At 37.2% G+C, this 27,017-nt stretch overlaps 1 protein-coding gene and 1 pseudogene across 1 annotated transcript; one reads left to right on the top strand and one right to left on the bottom strand.

Annotated features, from left to right (window-relative positions):
• Window positions 1–398: 398 nt before the first annotated feature.
• On the bottom strand, window positions 399–25,471 carry LOC141313337 (uncharacterized; annotated as a pseudogene).
• Window positions 13,186–17,034, top strand: LOC141313328 (uncharacterized). Its single transcript, XM_073832646.1, has 2 exons — window positions 13,186–13,316; window positions 15,940–17,034. Exons 1-2 carry the CDS (start codon window positions 13,232–13,234, stop codon window positions 16,665–16,667), a joined length of 813 nt encoding a protein of 270 aa, XP_073688747.1. The 5' UTR covers window positions 13,186–13,231; the 3' UTR covers window positions 16,668–17,034.
• Window positions 25,472–27,017: the final 1,546 nt, after the last annotated feature.

Genomic DNA, 27,017 nt, shown 5'->3' with positions numbered 1-27,017 from the left:
TATTAGACAATTCCTAATGGAATTCAAGGAACGCTTCCAAAATATGATAGAAATTCTAATTAGAATCCTTTATGGGTTTTTTTCACAAGGGAGTATTTTGCAGATTCTGAAAAGGAAATGTAAACTGTTGACTTTAACTGTAGTTCCTCACAAATAGTTGTTGTGAATTAGCTCAAGAGGGAAATGTATATAAATAATTAATTTATGACTAATTATGATAACAATTATTTATGTCAGCTGTCAGTATTAACTGTAGCAGAATTAAATATCACCATCGACTAAGCTGTTCGTCCAGTGAACATTCAGGTTAATTTCACAGTAACTCTAAGCAATGATATTTTCTTGGCCACAAAAAAATAATATTCTTACAATAATAATGCATTAGAGCATGTAGCTTGATCAGAATCGTAAAGGGACATTAATTTACAAGGCAGAATCAGAGACTCATTTGTGCACAAGAGTTTTATTAATAAAGGACTAACGCTTGACTAATCTAAACAACAAACATACAATCACTCATACATGGAGGAAGGGCAAGTCAGATTGGATAAATGGAGCCATTAGAGAAACAAGAAAAATGAGGCTATGAAAAAAAGTCAGTTAACCACCTGAATGAAACCATCAGTGCCGTTTTACAACAGGGTTTACAAATTAAACTTTTTAAACAAATTAAACAAATATGTTTTTTTAGTTAAATGTATGATCCTTGCATTGCCTTGGTCATTAACGAGTTTCCCCCAGTCTTTTCTGGGTTTAAGGAGCAATGAATTCCAAAGATGACCTGACTCTGTGGTGATTGGGAGTTTTTCTTTCTTTTTTTTAATAAGTGGATCAGTCTATTTGTGCTGATAACATCACTTCCATTTTGTTTTGTTTTTTCCTTTAAATGTGTCTGTGAGCACCTGTTTTTACACCAATGTGAATGCTTGTGTGTGCACCAGTGTGTGTGAGCGCACTTGTGTTCATAAGGTTCCTCCATGTAAATGTTTAATAGTGTGTGGGAACCATAGCCCCGTCCCGCAAGGCATGAAGCAGACATGGAGGAGACCCGGGCCCCAAACATCCGGAGGCCCTCCAGGGCATGGGATTTTCCTCATCTTCCTAGGAGTTTAAGGCCTCCCAGGCACAGCAGCATCGGCTCTGGGACTTATCAACCAGAAGATGTCAAGGTGATGAGACAAGGCACTAAAAGAACTGAGAAAAGCCTGGAGAACTGAGCCTTTATCTCCTATAGGGGTCACAGTCAGGAGATAAAGTTAAGTGGGAGGCCAGGGTAATTGATAATTGGGAGGCTAGAGAGCCAATGGTGACTTTTGCTTTTGGAGGGAAAGTTTACGACTCTTTGTAAGCATGGTATTTGCATATGTACTGGGATTGGTTGTTCATGTAAAAACTACTAAAGATCTTTCAGATCAACAAATTCAACGAGAACAAACATTTTGTGTGGTTATACTACATAGTGATTTATTATAACACATGCATTAAAACATTACACAATACAAAATAAATTAACAGTAATAACACACAATGATCTAAAGATATGTGTGTTTCTTCACAGAAAGGTTTTTCTAAGAATTAATGAAAGCAGTCAGTTCCTATGGCAGTATGTGTCCTTTTTTAGAGTATTAGTTGGGGAAAATTCTCTCTACATACTTTTGAGTGGTAAAGATTATGGCAGAGGAGTCCTGGATGCCATAGTAAGACCATTTGAAGACATCATGGTAGCCAGTTTTGTGGATTGGGTGAAGGGGGTGTGTGTTCATTTGTTAATCTAATGAAAAATTGATTATTTGGTGGATCTAATAAATGAACTGTGCGTCTGATTGGTCCAGACCCTACATTGTTTTTTTTCCGAGCAACAAAGAATGTCGGTTTGTAGAGTAATTTACGACAGCTTCAGATGTGGCTCAACCAATCAGAATCAAGGACCAAAACTGTTTTATACATTTTGGTTGAAACTCTTTCCACACTGAGGGGATCTGTCAGCCTTCACTTTTGTGAATTTTAATGTGCCTGTTAAGATTTTCTTTTAGAGTGAAACTCTTTCCACACTGTTGGCAGGTAAAAAGGCTCTCTCTATTGTGGATCCTCATGTGATTGTCAAGGTTTCCTCGTTGACTGAAACTGTTTCCACATTGACTGCATGTGTAAGGCTTCTCTCCAGTGTGAATTCTCATGTGACTTTCAAGGTTTCCTTTGTGACTGAAACTCTTTCCACACTGTTGACAGATGAAACGCTTCTCTCCAATGTGAATTTTCTTGTGGACTTTAAATTCTCCTTGTTCATTGAAACTCTTTCCACACCGACAGCACGTGAAAGACTTCTCTCTTGTGTGAATTTTAATGTGCTTTTTAAGGTTTCCTTTGTGACTGAAACTCTTTCCACAATGTTGGCAGATGAAAGGCTTCTCCCCAGTGTGAACTTTCATGTGGCCTTTAAGGTTTCCTTTGTGACTGAAACTCTTTCCACAATGTTGACAGATGAAACGCTTCTCTCCAGTGTGAATTTTCTTGTGGACTTTAAATTCTCCTTGTTCATTGAAACTCTTTCCACACTGACGGCACGTGAAAGACTTCTCTCTTGTGTGAATTTTAATGTGCTTTTTAAGGGTTTCTTTTTGACTGAAACTCTTTCCACACTGTTGGCAGATGAAAGGCTTCTCTCCAGTGTGAATTTTCATGTGGACTTTAAGGTTTCCTTTGTGACTGAAACTCTTTCCACACTGTCGGCAGATGAAACATTTCTCTCCTGTGTGAATTTTCATGTGGACTTTAAGGTTTGAATTCTGACTGAAACTTTTTCCACACTGTCGGCAGATGAAACATTTCTCTCCTGTGTGAATTTTCATGTGGACTTTAAGGTTTGAATTCTGACTGAAACGCTTTCCACACTGTCGGCAGATGAAAGGCTTCTCTCCTGTGTGAATTTTCTTGTGGACTTCAAATTCTCCTTGTTCATTGAAACTCTTTCCACGCTGAAAGCAAGTGAAAAAACTCCCAGTTCTTTTTTGTGTAGATGTATTTTCTGACTCTAAGGAACAAAATGATTCTTTTCCAGTAATGAAAACATGAAGATTTTCAAACTGATCTTTCTCTTCAGTTTCATTCAGTGCTGTTGGGCCTAAGGTGGGAAAACAAATAAATAAAAGTTAACCCCAGTTTAATGCCACAGAGCAGGTAACACCAGTCATGTAGATTTGTAATGCATGTATGCTAGATCTCATTTAGCACTCGTTTACTTGTGTAACCTTTGTCCTCTCCTGACTAGAGATGCACCAATCAGCACTTTTGGGGCCGATCACCAAGATCTTGATCTGCCAAACGCCGATCACTGCCGATCACAGAATGGCAGGGGAATGGGAATCTTTTTATCTATAATCTAGCAGAGATTGCACCATTTGTAGAAATGAAACTAACTATAAATTAATTATATTGGGAAAAAGTAACTGTAGAAATAGGCTACAGTCAAGATCTTGAAGAAACACCAAGTTAGGGTTGTAGACGATAGTACAGTGCATCGATGATAGTTAGAGATATCGCCAGTTGCTGATGGCTTTGACGATAGCAAGACTCAAAAGGGAGTCTTTTCTGCTCAAAAAGGCATCTAACTTTAGCGATCTAGTGCAGAGAGTCGGTTCTAGGATGCTTCAGAAACTTGCCGTGGTATAAACACATGCATAGAGTGGACACATGCAAGAGATTTTATTCAGCATACAGTGTAGATAGATAAACTGATTATAACTGGAGTGTTTTTTAAAGTGCTCCTCGCACTAGACTAGGCTACACCAGTTAATGATGAAGTTCTTTGATAATGTAAATGTTCTTTGCTTGTTATTTGTAGCTGCTTTTTAAGATGATGTAAGGATTATATTATCCAGCATTGCAGTCATTAGGATAAAGGTAGTAAAATGTGGTTTAGGCTGAATTAAACACGATATATCCGAATCCGTCTGTATATAGGAAACAAACATTCACCTCAGTAACATCTATATGCGTTCATTAGAATAACGATGGGATAAAATGGCGCTAAACATACGCACGTGAATTACACGCGCACCGTTTCTATTCTGTATGAACTGAACTACAACATGTACTGATGACAACAATCAGACATACAGCGGTAACATTATTGCAATATGACGGGTATAGAAAGATACATTCATTTACATTCAAGCACGCACAATTACCACTCACTGAAGATGGCAGAGAAAGAAACCGAAAGTAAACTTAAACTTCTCTGCCAAAACTACAGTCAGCGCTCTGTACACGCACAACTTAGTCACATGCCCAATAATAAGACTACCCTTACAAAACGAATAAGGAATTTAGTACTCATGTTGCCACTGGTAAGCTCCGCTCTACTGTTGTTTAGCTGTGCGGCGTGCATGCACGTGTGAAAAAGTCACGCGAGTAATTTACGTCAAATGATCGGCTTTTTTGATCAGCGCTTTTGGGGTTCACCGATCAAGCTATTTTAGCCAATATCGGCTGATCATGATCGGTGGCCGATCAATCGGAGCATCACTACTCCTGACAGTAAACTTCATATGTTTGCATGACTTTCTAACATTTACAGATGAAGAATATGCCCTGAGGAAAACACAACATCTCAAATGTATTAAACAATATGTATTAAACCGACATTAAGGACTGCTTAAAAACAAGCGTGCACATCAAATTGCCTTCACTCACTGAACCAGGATCACATTAGTGAGATTGTGTGACCTTAAATGGTCATTTATGGAACTACTTTAACCCAGATTGATTTGTTAGTTTATCTCAAGTCAGGTTTTGGACTTTAATCCCAGCTTTTCTTAGAGTCTTTTTGAAACAGGCCCCAGAGCTTGACATAACATGATATAAATTGAGTTAAGGTTAGGAGACACTGCCAACTAAACCATAAGGGCAGTCACGGACGGTTGCAGAACGGTGGCTTTCCAGGACCGGAGTTCGTTCTCCTGCTCTAGAATGAAGCTCAAAGACAGGAGCAGCCTAACAAGGAGGAAAAAAGCCTAAGAACCTGATATGACTGCGCACAGAGCTCACAGAGAAGAGACCTTAGCTCTCAGATCAAGGGAACAATGCTCCATCCGAGACTGGTAGCTTTATCAGGCTTTACATGCAGACAAAATGAAAATGACATTGAAAATTTGAAAGCTGCAGATTCATTCACTGATGAAACACGGCTGTTTCTTGGAGACTCACACCAGTTCTGTTGTGGATTTTGTTGGATGTATTATTGCTTTGTTGTAAAATCTGATAATATTGTGTTTAAAATGTAGGCTACATTTAAAATTTAAAATCTTCACTTAATATTGCCTTTTTGTTTAATTTAGAAAATCAACATTTGAAATCATTTGAATATTCAGAGAAAATTGCACTCTTGCTCATATTTTAAAGATGAAAAGCAGTAAGTCACACTGTATGTTTCTGTATCGAAGAGAGTTTCTTAAATCGATCTCTATGTACAGTCTGTCAACATTTGATCTTCATGCTATTAAGTAGAGGTCAACCGATATGTGTTTTTCAGGGCCGATGGCGATACCGATTATTACAGATCAAATACACCGATAAACGATATTTTGAACCGATATGTGTCTACAAATTTTCATTAGTTTTAATTTACAGTGCAGTGCAAATGTAGGCATAAAAACATTAATTTATCTTTTAATAAAATACGTTTTTTTTTACAAATGAGTTTACTAATAAAAAAACATGGAAAACATCCAATCAGAATGCGTCCCCGACTGCCTCTTCTATTCTGTGCGCCTTATATATGAAAACGGTTTTAATTTTCACACGAGTTTAAAATATTCTAACTCCAAAGAGTGAGTTTTTTTTAGGCGACAAATTTATTATTTTAGAATGTTTCGCATCACTGATGACGCGTCATGTGACACACCGCAGCCACAATAGCACTGTAAGACACATGGATCGCTTTTATGTTGTTTTTCCTTTTTTATTATTAATATTCACAAGCATGCTCACTATATTATGAAATATATGATATTCCGATTTCGAAATATGTGCAAGTAAATGTATTTAAAAATCCAAATACTTTTATTATGATCGCATTAGTTAATCTGTACCGGGTGATGGGCGCTGCCATGTTTGTTTGCGCTGAATCCGAGCTGTGGGATTTACAACATGCTAATTCATCCTCTCCTCTCGAAAGACATTAAATTAAGTCTCTGGTGAGCTGGGAGAAGAGGAGTGTGCACTTTATAGTTACCTACATAATCTGTATTTGATATCAATGAAATATGTTGTCAGAATATATTTGTAGGATCATTATTGCCGCTTCCATAGACATCAGTGTGTATTTTACAAACTATAAATGTATGGTTTTGCTGGTACTTATTTTAGGTTTCAGACACTTAAATACACATAAGCATTATATGGTTGAAAACACTGAATAGTTGTGATAATATGACAAGCACTCTGCATCCGATCTGGCTCAGAGCCAGCCAACGCGCCAAAACAGATTTGAATTCAGCAGCTGATGACGTGATGTGGCAAACGTTCGAATCACACCGGTGTGATCGTACGCATCAGGGACCAGCCAAGACAAATCACACCGGTGTGATCGTACGTGCTAAGGGGTTAAAATAGGCCATTCATTGAAGATGCGCCTTATAGTGCGGAAAATACGGTATATGACTGGATTCCGCAATTCCGTCCGTGTTTTCCGCATCCGGGAAATCAAGATAACATTGAGGTGTTTTTGCAACTTCACCGTAAAGGATTGTGAATTACTGAAACACAATCAACGTCTGCTGCTGACTTACCTTTGAGAGACAACTGATTACTGCCGCTCGCAGCTCCAGCAAGCGTTCTGTGTCTTCAGTGCCTTCAGCCTTTGAGTTGATTGGTCGGGCTCGCGACTCCCAACAAATCAGATGCGCGGTGGGCGGATACTGCTCTAGGGCACAGAGTGGTGAGCTCTGACAGGCTGCGTCGGAGCCAAAGAGCGCATTTCAAGATTAAATTATTTTAATCGGCAAATCGGTTTTGAAAATAACTGATTCCGATAATCGTAAAAAGGCTTAATATCGGCGCCAATAATCGGTCGGGACGATAATCGGTCGGGACGATAATCGGTCGACCCCTACTATTAAGTGCTACAAGTTTACTTTAAAGACACAATGAACAGCAGCATGATTTGCTAAAGCAGCACTCTGTGGGCGTTCAATCATACGTACGCTGCTGGTGTGAATGCAGTCAGGTTTCACAGCAAAAATGAGGTAACTTAATGTCACTTGACCATTTACTCCCATTTAACTGTTTTTATAATAAAAGTGAAATTTTGCTTGTCAGAAATACTTGCTTTAATGTTACTTTAAGTTGGGGCACTTTAAGCTCAGCACTTTGTTCACGTACCCCTCCATCAGTTTGAGAACCACTGGTTTATACTGTTCTCATGATAAAATACAGAACCTTCTTTATAAATATGCCCTACTGCTCCACTCTGATGCTCCTGAACAGCGCTCATCTATTTATTTACTTAATTGTATTATTATTACTTGAATTATTTTCTTAATTTTTTTCTCTTTATCTATTTATTATATATATATATTTTGTTCCTTCTTCTTTCCCCCTTTTTCCCCCTTATTCCCTCCTTTTTTATACATACAAGATATAGAAGTGTACAACTAATACATTACAATTAGGGGTGTAACGATATGCCTAGGTCACGATACGTATCACGATATTTTGAACAAATTTAAATAAAAAAAAAAGATTTATTTTAAAAAAAAAATTCAACAGCTTTCTTAGTTTTCATACAAGGTCGCATTTTAAGGTTTAATAAAAACCTTCTGTATTAAAATGAACTGATAAGGTCTGTCTGTAACTGAATTTAAAAAAAAAAAAATTACATGATAGTGTTAAACTTGTCAAGATGTCAAATTCTTTAAACATGCTAGCGATGCAAGATTCTATGTGTGTGCGACGGGTCCTACCCGACGGGTGACCCGCTGAAACTGACGTAATGTTGGAATAATATTTATCTGTCAGGTGCAGTGCGGGAGACATGCACGGGTATTTGCTCTTTGGACTCAATCCGGTACACGCTGACGCTGCTCTCAAACGGTCCCGTTTTGTGTTCACGCTCTGTCTGAAGACCGTTTTAAAGCCCTTTCACATGGGACGCGTGAAGCGGTGGAATCTCTGCGCGGCTGCCGCTTTCTCTCATAGTGAAAGTGTTTTGAGGTCGAGCTGGTGTTCGCGACGCGGTCTCAGGGTAAACATATTGCAAACAACAAGGTCTCATTTTACATTACAAAAACAAAATAAATGAAACGTAATGAAAGTACTGTGTGTTATTTGCTATTTGTCATTTTATGGGACAATGACTAGCGTGGTTTTCATGTCGGACACAGTTTACTATGACATTTTACGCACTGGATTTTTTTTCTTTATTAATAGCCTGCCTTTCTCTGTATTTTATGGATCATACAGCTCCGAAATGTTGCCATACTGCTGACTTAAATGAGGAGGGAGGGTCTGCAATCTCTGGGTTGGTTGCCATGTTTCCTCACGTTCTTCTTCAACTAGCTCAACTTTTGCAGGCAGGCGTCACATGATTGGAAAGGTAGTCACGGGGTATGTCGCGATTCTCCTTTATCACACCGCGACACAGGATCCTGGATCTGAGTGTCGCGATTTCGATTTCATATTGCGTATCGTTAAAGCCCGAATAGACCTTTCTCACAACTTCCGTATTTTACACCGGAAATACGTAATTGCTGTGTAAACCTATTTCCGCCCCGGTATGCCGGTAACCAGTTAAACAACAAAGATGGCGCAAACATCGAGCAAAAGTTGTTGTAGCGTACTGGGCTGTTCTTGTAATGCCCAAAAGCAGCCTTATTTATCTTTCCACTCCTTCCCTGCTAACGAAAATGGGTTCAAGCTATTCGAAAATAAAATGTTAACTGATGATGACAGCATTCGGCTAATGTTAATATTAGGCTATCGTCGCTAGCTGCTACTCAAAAGACGTTCACTTAGACCAAAGGCAGACAGTGAATGTCATATTGTTTGTAACATCACGACTATATTGCTTTAATAAAGTTGTACATGTCCTCTATACTATCCATACATAACCTTATAACCCTAGTCCTGGGTCTAAGTGTACACACTAATTTGTTAGCCTGATTGCTCTCTAACGTTAGCTACGTTACTTACCTTGAAAGTTATGGATAAACGGGACGTTCTAAAACGCTTAACGTGGCTTAATGTATGTAAAAAACGACCAGGAAACCCCAAGTTTCTGTCAAACCTTACTTGGAACAAACACTACTACTATCAAAAGAACGAGCCCTTATTCCACAGATAAAGTGAATAATATCACGTTAAGCGTTTTCTCCCCCATAGAAGCCCATTATAAGGAAACAGCTTAACGTGGTTTAACTTACCTTAACAGAGACCAGGGAAGAGCAAACTTCTGTTACATTTTACTTATAATAAATACTTGCTGCTGTCAAAAGAACAAGCTCTTATTCAGCATATAAAGTGATCGCCCCCCATATAAGTAAAATTTTAAGCCATGTTAAGCTTTTTTTTTGTATAATGGACTTCTATGGGGGGCGATCACTTTATATGCTGAATAAGAGCTCGTTCTTTTGAGAGCAGCAAGTGTTTATTATAAGTGAAATTTAACAGAAAATTGGTCTTCCCTGGTCGCTGTTGAGGTAAGTTAAACCACGTTAAGCAGTTTCCTTATAATGGGCTTCTATGGGGGAGAAAACACTTAAAGGTTGTATCAGCGATTTCTAGCCTAAAACATAAAGTGTCAATTTCAGCTTACCTTTCTTCACGATCCGCTCGCTGCCTGCCCCATAAATTGTCTGTGAAAAAAACGCGTCTCTCTGGTCAGCCTAGGGTCCGAGATATGCCAAAAAAACAATCGACGCTGTTAACTATTCCACAGATAAACAAACAGTGTTCCAACCAATCAGCGTCAGGGGTTTGGTGTTGTGGACTTTCCTACTGGTGCAGGGATGTGAGGGAGGCGGAGCGAAAGTCCACAACACCAAATCCCTGACGCTGATTGGTTGGAACAATGTTTGTTTATGTGTGGAAAGGTTGGTAGTGCCGATTGTTTTTTTTTAGCATATCTCGGACCCTAGGCTGACCAGAGAGACGCGTTTTTTTCACAGACAATTTATGGGGCAGGCAGCGAGCGGATCGTGATGAAAGGTCAGCTGAAATTGACACTTTATGTTTTAGGCTAGAAATCGCTGATACAACCTTTAACGTGATATTATTCACTTTATCTGTGGAATAAGGGTTTGTTCTTTTGATAGTAGTTAATGTTTGTTACAAGTAAGGTTTGACAGAAATTTCCTGGTCGTTTTTTACGTACGTTAAGCCACGTTAAGCGTTTTTCACGTTAAGCGTTTTAGAACGTCCCAGATAAACTTCATGGAAAAATGTATATCCTTTATCCAATTTGTTCCTCTTTGTGACGGAGTTTTCCTCCACGACTCTTATCAGGTCGGCAAAAGTTATCTTTGGCAAGAGTGAGGTAAGTTGTGTAGATTCTCTCCATTTTAATTTTAAATTACCCGGCTTTCTTCTGTGCTGACATTACACAGGAAGTCTGCATACCCTGCGATTGCGTATTTCCAGTTTCTGTGAGAAAGGTCTATTACAATCTTACACCTCACATAATTACAACTAAATGTAACTTGTTTGTGTTTTTGTTTTGGCTTTTTTTATTGTCAGACTTGCTTTATATTTACAGCACTGTTTGTAGGCAGCATGCAGTCACCAAATACAATTACTCACATTTTCAAGGTTTGCTTTGTGCAAAATTTATTATTTTCTTAGAGACTTTTGCATATTTAAGTGCTAGAAAATCAATCGTTTTAAATTTAGAAGCAAATGTCGGATTTAATGTAACAGAAAAAATGTAAAAAACCAACCAACCTGTTTGTTCCTCAGTATCTTCATGCTTGACTCTAAATATGTCTTCATTCTCCTCTTTAATAAACTCCATCTTTCTTTGTTCCTCAGTATCTTCATGTTTCAATGTTTCTTCAATCTTCATGTCTTCACTCTCCTCTTTAATAAACGCCATCTTCATAATAGTGTGTCACATGGATCTCTGTTGATTCTCCAGGAGTTTTTCTGTGTGTTTCTACACTTTGTCCTGTTTAATGAGAATATTTAACAGAAAGTACAATCAAAGCAAACTCAATCTCTGGGTGCGTCTCAATCAGCTCCTAGTTCAGTAGTCAGTGCACTAGTAAGATAGAGAGTTAATAGACTTATATTTACATTTGTAAAAAAGACGAATTACCCATAAGGTTCATATTTAGGCCGGCTATTTTTGATTTAGATATGGTATTCAATTATTTGTACACCATATCTAATATACTACACTTTAATTAAATCATTCTCGGTTGTCATTCACGTTTGTGTTTGTTGTTGTCGTTTGTAGTCCGCGTGCCGCTGAATTGAATCACTGAATCATTTCACAAAAGATTTGATTCAAATGATTCGGATTCGCAGTTTCTCTCATCACTTCTTATCATCGTTTGATTCATGATATAAAGAGCGAAATGAGACGCACCTTCTCTGTTACTAAAGGCTAACGTTTTCACTGACACTAAATAAAGCATTACATTTATTTTACATAGCTTGTAAAAAACGCTTTAATTGATGCAACAATGTCTATTGGTTTAAAACTTTAAAAGCACAAACCTTTCTTCAGGTGAATCACAACAGATGAGGAGCGCGGCACAGCTTTATGACGTCACACCAATAGAGCAAAATAAAAGTCCCATTAGTGCGCTGCTCTCTAGAATCACAAATATATCATATGAATGTTGATTATAGAATAGAATTTCGTACCCATATGATGATGCTTTTCTAAAGTTACTAACATTGTGAATCTATTAATATTATTCTCGATTTTTATGTAAATTTATAACACTGTTTTATGTTGATATACCTTGCCATTAAATTCACATTAAACTCATGCTGCTGTGTAACTGTTACAAAGGGGGTGTGATGACAAATTTGATCTAGCACTCTTTTGACAATTGTAATCATCTCTTGTTATTTTGTTTGTTTATTTATTCATTTATTCATCTTTTGGAAAGTTACTGAAACACTGTCAGGGATTCACACTGAAAATGAACAAATCTTCTGGAAATATTAGATATAAAGAATACTATGGTCTGTATTTGATCTTATTTCAGTGGTAATGTTCTTTTATGTAAGCAATTTTGTTAAAAAAAAAACTTTTTTCAGGGAAAATGAATACGGTTCATTGATTTTTACCTTTTCAAAGACACCTGATCCAGCTGATCAAGGTCTTCAGGATTACTAAAAACTTCCAAGCAGGTGTGAGTTGGAGCTGGTTGGAGATAAACTCTGCAGAGCTGCGGCCCTCCAGGAACTGAGTTTGAGCATCCTCTTCGCACTCCATCACAGTTGGTGGCGCTATGCACCTCTGAAGTTGGTTCACAACCCACCATAAAATTAAAAGAAGAAGACGACGGACTGCAGTCCAGCAGAAAAGAAAGGTTTGTTGTTTTTGATCATTTAAAGCTGTCACAACTCGTTTAGACGATTGTATATAAAATTAAAATAATAAAATTACTGAAAGAAACGTTAATATGTTTTACCCAGTGATATAAACGAAGGTTATTTTTTGCATCTCTTTCACTTTCTCTATCGTGAATCAGTTTTAAACACTAGTTCTACCATTGGCAAAGTAACTTAGTGATAAAGAAAGAGAGCTGCTTCTCAATTCAAGGGAGCATTTGAAGGCTGCATATCATTAAGTATGTCTAATTTAAGAAACCTGTAAAAAAAAACATGCCTCATGAGGTGTAAAATACAACTAAATCAATTCATTCTCAAAATGATTCACTGTTATGAATCTCCTGATGAAACCTGCTGCTCAAAATGAGAACTAGCATGTGTAAGGACAACAAATGATTTCATCAAAGTGTGATCAAATATAACGTACAAATATGTAAACATTAAACAAACATAGAAATATTAATCTTATATTTGGTGTTTTCTATTAATTTGAGTGCTAGTTTGTTTTTATCTCTCTATATTTCTCTGACTGACTCCAGTGTGCTGACTACTGAAATAGGGAGCGATTTAAAAACGCACCCAGAGGTTTAGTTTGTGTTTCTTTTTCTTTCTGCCAAAAACAGGGAAAAACTCCTGGAGAACTCGCTGAAATCGACTCGACGCTGTCAAGATGGCTTTTGTTGATGAGGACAGTGAAGACTTCTGGATACAAGAAACAGTTCGTATCAAACAAGAAGACACTGAGGAACAAACAGGTTGGTTTTCATTCTCAAGCTGAACTAAATCATTTGATCCTTATTAAAATGTCCAGCTCTACAGAAATGAATATGTTTATAGATGTTACGAGTGTCCAAATTAAAGTGGTTTATATCAGGGGGTCTCAACCTCCTTCTCGGGTCAATTTTGCAAGGCCCTCCTATGCCTGACATTTCCAATAAAGGTGTTTATTTTTAAACCTTATTCATTTACCAAAACATTTGTTTTGCCGTTTTATTCTTCTACTGCACGTTATAAAAAAACCCCTCCAAATTCAAACTAACTTTAAATTAAAGCTATACTTTTGAATTTAAAAGAAACCCTCTGCTCGGTTCTAGCTTTTAACATATAAATACACATACACAGATTCAAAACTCCTGAATTGTTTAATTCAGACATTCTTTACAACTTCAGAGAGATGACAAAAAAACACTCACTAAACCTGTCCATTTGAACTGGACTGACTGTTTTTATCCATTATAAAATAAACTTACAAATGAAAAATACAGCAAATACATTTTAAATCTGTTGATGCTGGTGCTCATATATGCATAAACACAAGGTACACATCTATAGGTGAGCATCCATTATAAAACACTCACAGGACATTCATTTTGACAACTATGCAAATCAGGGCTCGACATTGAGGACTGGCCGATGGCCCGGAGCCAGCGTACGAGACGCTCGGGAAACTAGACAGTATCATGATTCAATTTCCTATTCATAAAGAGTCACTTGCTTTATTCCTGAATGAACCATCCGTTCGAACAAATCAAAGGAATATGATCCAGTAATTAAATCAGTCTCTTGCCACCACCTGCTGGCAGATCTCTGTATTCAAAATTTTATATTTAAAACATTAATCTCAACATGAATTTATGAATTTGATTGCACGCATGGCACCTCTGAGCCTGATTAAACTTAAAAAAGGTTTAAAAGAATCATGGACAATGAATGTACTCTAGTAACATTGTTTAATTTTCTTCTTTGCAACAACATTTCTTTAATAGGAGTCCTCCATTTATGTATAATTAACTGGTGATCTGGGACAATCAACCTGGACATACTGTTGTGCATAAATTTATCACAATAAATTTTTTAAAAAACTGTCAATTGTATTTAAGGAAAAGTGTTTGCCGTTATATTTGGCTTTGAAACATTATTTAAAATGTGGTTAAGAAATAGCTATTAAACTTTTTTTTTTTTTAACCAATCGTTTTGCTAGATAATACCCTTCTTTCCTCGGCTGTGAAAGTTTAGAGTCCTTTGAAGCTGCATTTAAACTGCACTTTGGAAGTTCAAATTCAGGGCACCATAGAAGTCCACTATATGGAGAGAAATCCTGTAATGTTTTCCACAAAAAACATAATTTCCTTACGACTGAAAAAAGAAAGACATGAACAAAGGGATGAGTACATTATCTGTAAATTTTTGTTCTGAAAGGGAACTACTCCTTTAACACAAAAATAAATAAATATTAAAAACAACTGAAGTAACTTTTTTTAAAATGCACCTAAGAAGATCCTACTTTCGACTTGTATAAACAATTGTAATCACGTATAAACCTTAGTTTGAACAATTTGATGTTCAGTTAAAAATTATTTTATTATGCTTTACTCACATTTGAACATTAATATAGAGGATGGATGAATCAAATTTAACTGAATGTTGAAGCCTTATGTTAAATGGACCCTTTTCACAAGAGTGTGATGACGTGTGATAACGGTCATCATCAACATCAGAAATCCTTCCCTGATAGCACACATATATCTCAGAGATGTCTGCATTTACATCTGCAAGACAAAGTTTGCTCATCTGCAATACACCTATTGGACGTTTCCTATCAGATGTCAAATAGATGTCTATTAGATGTATTTAAGATGTTTATGAATCAGAATGAATGTAAAACTGACAACTTACAGACATCTGCCAGACGTTTGTACACAACGGTTGCTTTCCAGATCAAGAGATCTTTAACAGACTTGCAGATGTACGTGTGCTATCTGGGTACTTTATTATATCAACTTTCAATGAAGTTACAAAAGATCTCTTGATCTGGAAAGCATCTGCTGTGTACAAACGTCTGGCAGATGTCTGTAAGTTGTCAGTTTTACATTCATTCTGATTCGTAAACATCTTAAAGACATCTAACAGACGTTTATTTGACATCTGATAGAAAGGTCCAACAGGCGCATTGCAGATGAGCAAACAATCTAAAAAATACATCTTCAAGATGTAAATGCAGACGTCAAATAGACATCTCTGTGATGTACGTGTGCTATCCAGGGTAGTTAACACTAATGCTAGGGTGTTTCTAATGCCACATCTATGGGAGGTACTGTACATTTTACGTTGTTTTCGTTTTTATTTGTTGAGGAAAATGTCAATAGATTTCCGTCATAGTTTTTGTTATTCAAAACGAGTTTTTGTTTCATTTTCGTTGAAAAAATTTAGACACAAATGATTCGTTAATTAAATTAACACTGCCTTCGGGTTAATATAGGATCTAGCAAAAATGTTCTATTTTCTAGATTCTAATGCTTTGATTTTTCAACTTATTTTGATGTCTGTTGTTTGTACTATTGAGCTGGAGTTCATTTGTGTTTGTCTTTTTCATTTTAGACATGACGGCACTGAAAGAGGAGAGTCAAGAAATGAATGCAGCAGAAGAGATGTCCATAAAGACTGAAAATACTTCCTCAGGAAATGCCACTCAAGAATGTCTTGAGCCTTACATATGTGGTCAGTGTGGAAAGAGTTTCAGATGCAAAAAACACATTTATCAGCACATGAGAGTTCACTCTAAAAAGATCGTATGTCAAAGTGAAAGATGCAAAATGGTTTTCCCAGACTGGAAACAGCTTAAGCAACATGTCAAAACTCACATCAGAAAAACAAAGCCTTTCATGTGCCTTTACTGTGGAAAGAATTGGAGGAAGCAAGGACACCTCACGGTTCACGTGAGAGTTCACACCAAAGTAAAGCCTTTCGCCTGTAAACTGTGTGGAAAGAGATTTGCTCAAAAATCAAGCGTTCCAGTCCACATGAGAACTCACACGGGAGAGAAGCCTTTCATTTGCTTGAAGTGTGGAAAGGCTTTTGTCGTCAACGCAAGTCTTAAAGAACACATGAGAACTCACACTGGAGAGAAGCCTTTCCCGTGTGAACTGTGTGAAAAGAGATATTCCAAAAAACAAATCCTTCAAGTCCACATGAGAACTCACACTGGAGAAAAACCTTACAAATGTCTTTGGTGTAAAGAGAGTTTTTTCTATCAAAGAAAATTTAAAAATCATTTGCGAACTCATTCTGTGTCACAAGTAGGGCTGGTAACTACCGAAAAAATTTAAAGTCTCAATATATATATATATACACACACACACACACACACACACGCACAACACAAAAGCGCATTCTGTGCACGTCATGACATGCCATCTAGGGATGTGGCGGGATTTCGTGACACCAGATCTCGCGAAACGTAACAATATCCTCGCAACATTTTGCAGTGTTTACATTAGAGCTGCGCAATTAATTGTTAAAAGTTCGCTATTTCTGAGGACTTCCGCTCCTCCAATTAACAGATTGATGGACCATAACAGCCATTTAGTTACTTTGTTTGCCATGGTGTCTGCGGGGTTGTAAAAGGTAGTAAATGAAATGAGCCAAAATTAAGGGCATTAAAAAGTAATAAACGTCATCTGACGAGGTATAAAATTTTCGAGACCATTTTTTTAGATACATTGTCAATTTGTGTTAAGTGCAGGCCTTTCTTCTAAAATTTGCATGGATTTATTTATTTATGCATTGAGAGGTAGGACCTGAGGGATATCATGCGTGCGCAAATTAAATTTGGGGAAATGCAAATTTCGAACCTCTGGCTGGAGGACACAAGATTTAAAGACTGGCTTAGGCCAGTAGTTGACAAAAAAAAAAAAAAAAATCAAATATATCAAATTAAGGCCATAAAAAGTTGTTCATATGTTAACCTGTCCTCTTTTTAAAATCACACTCGAGAATTTCGGGGTTCTTTTTTACCGCGGTACCGTAAACAAAAAGTAATTTTGTACCAAAATAATAGTTTAAATAAAAATATTTTTGTGTTTATTAAAGTTTTTAGCAGTTTTTAGTAGGTTAGTTATATATTTTTAAATATATATAATATAAATAATAGATAAATATATTTTTAAATGGGTTTTATACAAAAACTGTTTTTTTTTAATGTAAAATTCACTTTATAAAAGACCCACATTTCACATGGTTTGGTGAAGATTTTTGCCCATCTTTTGGAAAATACAGTTTTAAAAGTAAAAATAATAATCACTTTTACCACTAGATGGCGGCAGAGCTCCACTATTTGCTATTTGCCCACCAGAAAGAAATCTTTTCATAAATTGTTTCAGTTGAGTTCAAAGCTACAAATTATGAAGTCACAATTCTAACTATGAAATTTATTTTTTGTCAAAGTTCAGCATTATTTTGCACTGAAACAAATAAGTTCTATTACATATTGAGTAGCAGTACACAATATGAACATAAGAATGCAACTACAGCAAATGTTTTTTTTTTATTTGAAAAAATTATAATAGAGCAGTTTTGATGGTCTCACAAATGTATTTGTGTGTGTCCTGTGTATTTCATAATATGAAGATATGATCTCAACTGAAAAAAACTTGTGAAAAGATACCTTTCAGTTGGTCAAATAGCATAAAGCACTGCAGCCATCTAGTGGTAAAATTATTATTTTTTTCCTTTAAAACAGGATTTTCCAAAAGATGTGCAAAAATCCTAAACTAAACCATGTGAAATTATCCATGTTATCCCCATGAATGAAAGTTAGACGTGGGTCTTTTATAAAGTGAATTTTGAATAAAAAGTATATATACAAAAAATTGTGTATAAAAATATGTATTAATTATATAAAATTTAAAAAATATCATAAATCCTCCTAAAAACATTAATAAACAGGAAAAAAAAATTAACTATTATTTTGTTACAAAATTGCATTTTGTTGCAGAGACCCCAAAGACCATGAGTGTGACTTTTTTTTTACACCAACATAAAATCATGCTATCATTCCAACTTTTTTATTTTTTATTTGTAGATCCAGAAAGTGTTGACAGTTTTACAAAGTCTTATAACTCTTGGACAAAAATAACTTTTTTATTTTTAGCAAAAGCCATTTGGGGTAAAAAAAAAAAAAAATACCCCGAAGACCGCATAAGGGTTAAATAGTAAAAGAAGAGGGCTAATTATAATTTTAAGAAGCCTTACATTTGGAGACAGAAAGACAAGAATTGTGATAGGGCTGGATAAAACTTTTAAGAGGCAATGATGTCATTGAATAAATATGCACGCTGCACGTTTTAAAGTCAAAACGCGGCACTAATGTCTTTAAATGAATGTATCTGAAGGGAACCGACTGTCCTCAGAAACGTGTCGTCGGCATTTTCATTTCATGCCTGATAAAACAGCAATAATGCTGCGTTGTGTACAGCCGATACTAATATTTAAGCGCTCCTAAAGTGTGACAAAGAATTAATTTGCACGTCCAAATTTTTAGCTGTTTTTAGTCAAATATCGACCCATGTTTTTATGCAGCAAACATATAGAGCTGTAATGTGAAAGAAGTTAATGTGCTTTCTAAAAATCTAAACAATTAAGACATTTATATTTATGTTTTAAATAAATATAATACATTAGAAACTTGATTAATCCCTTTTAATGGTATAAAGGCTGAAATGCCATTGTATACGATTTTTTTTTTTTTTTTGTCATTTTATGGCTTAATATTTCCGTACATCGTCCAACCACACTCATACTGTTTATTTTACTTGTGCAGCTCTTTACAAGGGTCAAACATCGCCTTAAATTGATATTTAAAAATTCTGCAGAATTCATTCCTTGATATTTGTTGATATTTGTGTATTGAAGTTAAAATAATTTTCGGGCTTCCAAAATCTGAAGAGTACCTGCCGAAGGGCTACCAGAGATTTTGAAATTTTGTGAGCCCTGAAGTCCTGCTGTATCAGAATTAACATTTTATTTAGATATTGCAAATGTTTTTGTTTGATTCATATTTTGATTATGCAACTAATGGTGTTCAGTGACTTTGTTGCTTTATTTATGTTTTGTTTTTTTGTCAAGCAATGAATTTTATGTCAAATAAAGTTGGCCATAGAAATGAATAGTAACTATAGACCAGAGATCTATTCAAACTTTTTTGAACTTAGAGTTTTAAAATAAAATCAGTTGTTCACTGTATGTGTTTGCCTGTTGTTTTTGCAATTATTCTCAGAAAGAAATATTTATCAGCCTATATATCGGCTATCGGCCTCCAAATATAATTTAGGGAAGCGTGATTGCAGAGAATCGATTGGTGTATGGCACATAGTTAACGAGATATTCTGCACTTTATTAATAAGGAACTTTATTCTTCTAAGGGCCAAATGAGTAGACATGTCAATGACTGGTCAACATAGGCCCAAATTTACAGGCAGTGAAATCTGTCACGTACTTATATAATTACAGTGTAAAGTTGCACTTTGTTATTATCTGGTTGCTTCCTCTTTTTATTTTTCAAGGCCCAAATTGAACCACTTGGAAATCACAAGATCTTGTGCCACAAGATATCATATCATTGCAATATAGTACTCAACATTAAAAGGGAATCAAAAAAGTTAATCAAAGTCGTCGTAAGACAAGAATGAGTATTGTTTTGGTTTTAGGACATCTTTGATGAAAGGTTTTGATCCACTTTAAATGCTGACTACTTTAGATCCTTATAAGTATAGTTTACAGTAAAAAATGTTGAAGATTAGCAGACAGATTGTCAATTCATTATATGTGTAAAATGGTATTTTCAAGCGATATTATGTTTGATTATGAAATATTTACTCACCACTTTAGCAAGACGTTTGTCTGCTCTTCTGCAAAATGCTAATTAGCAGCACAAAACGTCACCAGGTGTTGTCACTAGATGTCACAAAAAAAGTAAATCAATCAAGCAAGGCCGTTCTTTTATAATGCGTAAGACTCCTGTCTTTTGATCCTTGTCTTATCTAATAAATCTGCTTCTCCCTCCGACCCATGACCTATAATAATTCATTTGAAATTAATGATGTAAGAATATGTGTACTCTGTAAAAAAGAGTACTGTTTGAAAAAATTCAACTATTAGCGATGAACAGAGTAGTAATGAACAGACAAGCAAAGTGATATCGAATGTGAACCATCACAGTGCTGTTATACTAAATATCACCACTCCAAGGACAGAAATAATGATTAAGTATTGCAGTACATCACGAGTAAAATCAACTCCACTTTGTGTAAATGATTCCTCATGGAAGATGGCACTCTCCCAGTCTATGTCAACATCCACATCCTAGGGATTAAGCATTTAATCATTAAAAATATCGAATTACATTTGCACACTATCTGTATCATCATAAATGAGAGAAATGAAAATCATTCCTACCTCTACATTATCAGGCTTGTGAATGTTGTTATGTAGAAGTCCCACCTCCTACACCTGCTGGGGGCTCATATTTCCCTCAGTGTGAAGGGAGTGATGGTCCCTGTTCTCTGGAGATATCCAGCAGGCCATCTTCTTCAAGACTCTGCAGGACATCTTAATATGTGCATACTGCTGTCCACACATCACGCCAGAGCAGGGTCCCCAAACTTTTTTCTGAGAGGGGCAAATATTTTTTCTTTTCTTTAATGGGGGGCCAGTCGGTTTATTAAAGAAAGACCGATGGGCCGGACTGACTACTAGTAGTGGCATCTGACAGATGGGCCGGACTGACTAGTAGTAGTAGTATTATTTTATTATGATTTTACTTGTATTTATTCTACCTTTTAATGCTAGAATAGTTTATTTTGTTAGGCACCACACTGACAACTGATAATTTATTTTCAAAAGATATACAGCTGAATCTCAATAAATAAGAATGTCATGAAAAATTCATTTATTTCAGTAATTCAACTCAAATTGTGAAACTTGTGTATTAAATAAATTTTATGCACACAGACTGAAGTAGCTTAAAGTCTTTGGTTCTTTTAATTGTGATGGTTTGGCTCACATTTAACAAAAACCCGCCAATTCACAACAAATCTCAACAAATTAGAATATGGTGACATGTCAATCAGCTAATAAACTCAAAACACCCACAAAGGTTTCCTGAGCCTTCAAAATGGTCTCTCAGTTTGGTTCATTAGGCTACACAATCATGGGGAAGACTGCTGATCTGACAGTTGTCCAGAAGACAATCATTGACACCCTTCACAAGGAGGGCAAGCCACAAACATTCATTGCCAAAGAAGCTGGCTGTTCACAGAGTGCTGTATCCAAGCATGTTCACAGAAAGTTGAGTGGAAGGAAAAAGTGTAGAAGAAAAAGATGAACAACCAACCGAGAGAACACCAGCCTTGAGAGGCTTGTGAAGCAAAATCGATTCAAGAACCCACTGTGTTTTTTGAATCACACGTCAAACTCTGCCTTCATCATTTTCAGCACTTCCACAGACTTTTCAAGTGGAAATGGGGCCACTGGGTTCTCAGCTGAAAACTTTGGGTAACTGGGAGATGAGTGAAGTCTTGCTTTCGCACCTGTCCCACAAGCAGTGCTAGTTTCACCTCAAATGTTATTGAGTCATTTTGTCATCACTCTGAATTTTCTAGCTGCTTCACGCATCACCTGTTCAATTGCGATGACACAGTATGTTAAATGTACCAATCTGTAGGTGAATTTAACAAATAATTAGGCTATATGATAATAACTGAGGGAAATTTTAGTTTGAAAGCCAACCTTTATAATCAAATACCGATATGATAAAAGTAAAACATATATTTACAACCTCTAATTTTCATTTTTCATTTTCAAAATATGTCTCTGGCATTGTTCAGAGGGCCGGTCCAAATGTGGGGGTGGGCCGCATTCGGCCAGCCGGCCTTAGTTTGTGGACCCCTGCTATAAACCATTACTGTTCATTTGATTGGGGAGAATACAGCTCCGCACCTCTTTTGTCAATGACTGTATCACACCCTCCACCAAACACAACACACTACACCACACCCAGCATTTAGGATGCTAAAGGGGCCTCCTGCATCCACCAACCAGCCAAAGAATTTGGCGGCCCTAGAATTTATTTCTGGTCCCTAGCGCTTCCTCGTAAGTAGGAAGAAAACTTTTACTAGAGTGAGTGTTTAAGAGAGAAATCTGAGGCTTAAATCTGCACAAGAGTCATTCAGAAGCTTCAATTGAAGATCAAAGATTTCAAACATTCTTTTTTATGCTAATGACTCTGTCATTGTGACATCATACTGTGTATTTCAATCTGGCAGTGTGTTCTTCATGAGCAGTAGTAATTTGTCTCGGACACCACAAATTGAACTCATTACTAGGCCCCCTTGCATTGCTATAGTGCACTGAATGCTGGATGTGGTGTAGTGTGTTGTGGTTGACGGGGGGTGTGACAGTGATTAATAAAATTGCTCCAATACTTGAACACACTGATGTCACGATACTGTGCTGGGAGGAACGACGGAGACGTAGATAAAAGGAACAGAGTTTATTATAGTTCAAAGACACAGGGTAATCCACACAAGGAAATAGGGAAGACAGACGTATTGGACAATAGAGACCCAACAGAGACAGAATGCACAGACTTTGATTTTAATATATGGGGTAACTGAGGAACACAGGTGCACAGAATGACTAACTGGGCTAAAGGAAAGGAACGGGACCAAAAAAGGGCACACAGAAACAAAAACAGGTCCATATTCCTGGCATATCATCCCCCTTCTGGAAGGCGCATCCTTGCACTGATGGAACAACAGAAGGAGGAGAATGGACATCCGGGAGGAGGATGATGAACAGAGCCCAAGGAGGAGCCTGTCTCTGTATGTCCTCGTGTCTCCTTCCCTTTCTCAGGGAACAAGGGTTGTAGTTGTAGCCCGAAACGGTGATGTTAAAAATGCTAACAATGTCCTTTATTGTGCTTCAACCAAAAAACTGCACTTCCTGTGAGATCTCTTTTCAATTCATGATATACCAATGTGAAGTTCTTACACTGTAGACAGAGCAAACGCATTGTCCATAGTCCATGTGCTTGTTAAGGGCTCCTTTTTCATTGAAACTCTTTCCACACTGTTTGCATGAGTAAGGCTTCTCTCCAGTGTGGACTCTCATGTGAATGTTAAGGCTTCCTTTTAGTTTAAAACTCTTTCCACACCACTGGCAGGTAAAAGGGCTCTCCATGGTGGACTTCAAGGTTTCCACTTTGATTGAAACTCTTTCCACACTGTTTGCAGGTGTGAAGCTTCTTTCCAGAGTGAATTCTCATGTGTGTGGTAAGGTGTCCTTTTTGAGTGAAACTCTTTCCACATTGTTGGCAGGTAAAAGGGTTCTCCTTAGTGTGAATTTTCTGGTGGACTTTAAGGCTTCTCTCCAGTGTGAAGTCTTATGTGTCTGTTAAGGCATCCTTTTCGAGTTAAATTCTTTCCACACTGTTGGCAGGTAAAAGGGTTCTCTGAAGTGTACATTTTCTGGTGGACTTCAAGGTTTGTAGTTTGAGCTCTTTTTTGTGTAGAAGTCTTTTCAGACTCTAATGAACAAAAAGATTTTTCTCCAGACACAAAAGCATGAAGATTCTCAAACTGATCTTTCTCTTCAGTTTCATTCAGTACTTCTCTCTCCTCTTTCAGAGCTGTTAGGTCTAAGGTGGGAAAAAATGAATAAAAGTTAACCTCAGTTTAATGGCACAAAACAATTAACATCAAAACATGTACATATGTAATGCATGTGTATCAGCAGCTTGTTGCCATAGGCTTGGCATCTCAACGCACATTTTACGCACACAACCAATGTCCAGTCTTGCTTCCCATTCTAGTTTAAGTTCACTTTATTTAACATAATGGAAATACATACGATTAATAATGGTGAATACCTTAGCGTCCTGAAGTGCATGTGTGTGGTAAAAACTGTATGCGTTCCCTCTCTCAAGCCTGCTAACTCTACGTGAATGAAACACCGACTTAAAAACCCTATGTGCACATACTGCCCCCAAGTGGTAACAGCCCAAAATACATTCACATCAACACATAGGCTCCTACACACCGGCCCCATAATTGTTGGTGTGTAACTACAATTAATCTCTTAAATTATCAAAGGAGCCAAAAATGGTGTATGTGTACTACTTCTTTGACGATCAGTCCATTGTTTCTTCTAACAACAGGCAGATTTTGGAAACCGGTCTATCCAGTAATCCTGTTTTCGTCTTCAGTTGTACAGAGCGGAGAAATCCCTTCTTATCAGGATATGTCTGAGTGATTTTGCCTAATGACCAGGAACCACGTGGAGCAGTTGGATCCATGATTACCACTATGTCGCCAACATTGAAGTTTCTATGTGGCTTCCTCCATTTTTGTCTTTCCTGTAACAGTGGAAGATATTCCCTTATCCACCTTTTCCAAAACAAATCAGACAAATATTGGACTTGTCGCCATCTACGTCTGATATACAAATCATCCTTTCGGAAAAGTCCTGGAGGAAGAAATGGTTTTGATCTCAACAGCAAGATATGATTCGGCGTGAGTGCTTCCAAGTCATTCGGATCATCAGAAAGCTTTGTGATGGGACGGTCATTAAGAATAGCTTCAGCTTCACAAAGAATAGTGTGAAAGCCCTCATCATCCAAGCATTGTTGTCGAAGTGTGGAGTGCAACACCTTCTTTACAAGACGAATGAGCCTCTCCCACACGCCTCCATGATGTGATCCTGCGGGAGTATTAAAGGTCCATTTTATTCCTTCTGATAGAAAGGTACGCTGAATTTTATCATGATCCAAACTCTTCAAAGCATTTCTAAGCTCTTTCTCTGCTCCAGTAAAATTAGTGCCGTTATCAGATCTTAACTGCAGTACTTGGCCACGACGGCACATAAAACGACGAATGCAATTTATGCAGGAATCTGTATCCAAAGAGTAGGCTACTTCAAGGTGTACTGCTCGACTGGCCATACAGGTAAACAAAACTCCATATCTTTTAACAACACTGCGACCTCTCTTCACATCAACAGGTCCAAAGTAATCCACACCAGTGTTGGAAAAGGGAGGAAAATCTGACATGATCCTTTCCTTTGGCAAGTCAGCCATTTTTTGTTCCCCAAATTTGCCTTGAAAACGTCGACACACAACACACTTAGAGATTACTTTTCTACAAGCAGAGTTTGCATTGATAATCCAGTATCTCTTTCGTAAAGTTGACAACATGTGGTTTCTCCCCGCATGACCCAGTTGTCTATGAACATGTTGCATGATAAGTTTGGATACATTATGTTCTTTCGGTAGAATAATTGGTCTTTTTGTCTCCTCGGGCATTGCTGCTCTACTAAGTCTTCCACCCACCCGAAGTAAACCATCCATCAATACTGGATCAAGTTTGTAAAGGTTACTACACCTTTTAACTCCAGATGTTCCACTTTGCAAAGAAGAAATTTCTTGTTTGAATGCTTCAAGTTGAGAAAATCCAATAATTGCTGATTCTGCACGAGAAAGATCATCTAGTGTGAGACTTTGACCATAGAATCCAGTTCGAAACCTTCTCATTTCCTCTTTAACTTTGTCCTGTTCTACTGTAGAATTGTTTGTTCCAAAAGTGAATGAGGACTGAATGTATTTTCTGTGTTGCTTGAGCTTTAAAAGAACATCTTTAAACTTTAGAATCCATGCCACTGCCGTTTTCAGTTTTGTCCAATCAGAAAAGTAGTTCAAGAGTTGATGAGTAGCACTGTCAGAACAGTTTGAAATGACAGCATTTACCACTGTATCTTTTTTTACCTCGGGATCATTCATCAAGGCTCGGTCAAAAGAGGATAGTGGCCATTCTTCTGAAGCTTCTAACAGAAAATCTGGACCCTGTATCCATCTGCTGGATTTCAAGAAGTTTTCAATAGACATGCCTCTAGAGGCATCATCAGCAGGATTCAATTTTGTACCAATATGTCTCCACTGTACAACCTCTGTTGCATCCCTGATGACCGATACTCTATTTGCTACAAATGTATGAAACCTTTTGGCATCATTGGCAATATACTTGAGTACAGTTTGACTGTCTGTCCAAAACACTGACTTATCTAGATCCAGTTGAATTTCCTTCTTAAGCATCTTGTCAATTCTGACTGCTAAAACAGCAGCTGCAAGTTCAAGTCTTGGTATAGTTATTTGTTTCAAAGGAGCAACTCTAGATTTTCCAAGCATAAAGGAAAGGCTCACCCTTTTAGTTTCATCTTCCAGACGCAAGTAGGAAACAGTTCCATAACCACATTGACTTGCATCTGAAAAGTGATGCAGCTGAGCTGTTCTGATCATTCCAAAATCCTCTGACTTGATACATCTGTCAACTTTCATCATGGCTACCTTGTTGAGATCTTGCAGCCACTCAGACCATTGATGTGAAAGGGTTTGTGGCATTTCGCTATCCCATCCGATGTTTCTTTTGCACAATTCCTGTAACAGCAACTTGGAAGGAAGTATTAGAGGGGAAAGAAATCCCAAGGGATCATAAATAGAACTCACCACCGACAAAATGCCTCGTCTTGTGTGTGGTCTTTCACTTACAGCAATCTTGAACATGAATGCATCAGATTCCACACACCAATGCAACCCAAGCGCTCTTTCTACAGGTAGATTGTCTTTATCC

Source organism: Garra rufa, unplaced genomic scaffold, assembly GCF_049309525.1.
Source record: "Garra rufa unplaced genomic scaffold, GarRuf1.0 hap1_unplaced_007, whole genome shotgun sequence".
NCBI lineage: Eukaryota > Metazoa > Chordata > Actinopteri > Cypriniformes > Cyprinidae > Garra > Garra rufa.
Note: the sequence above shows the minus strand (reverse complement) of the source record. Positions and strands in the feature narration are given on the sequence as shown.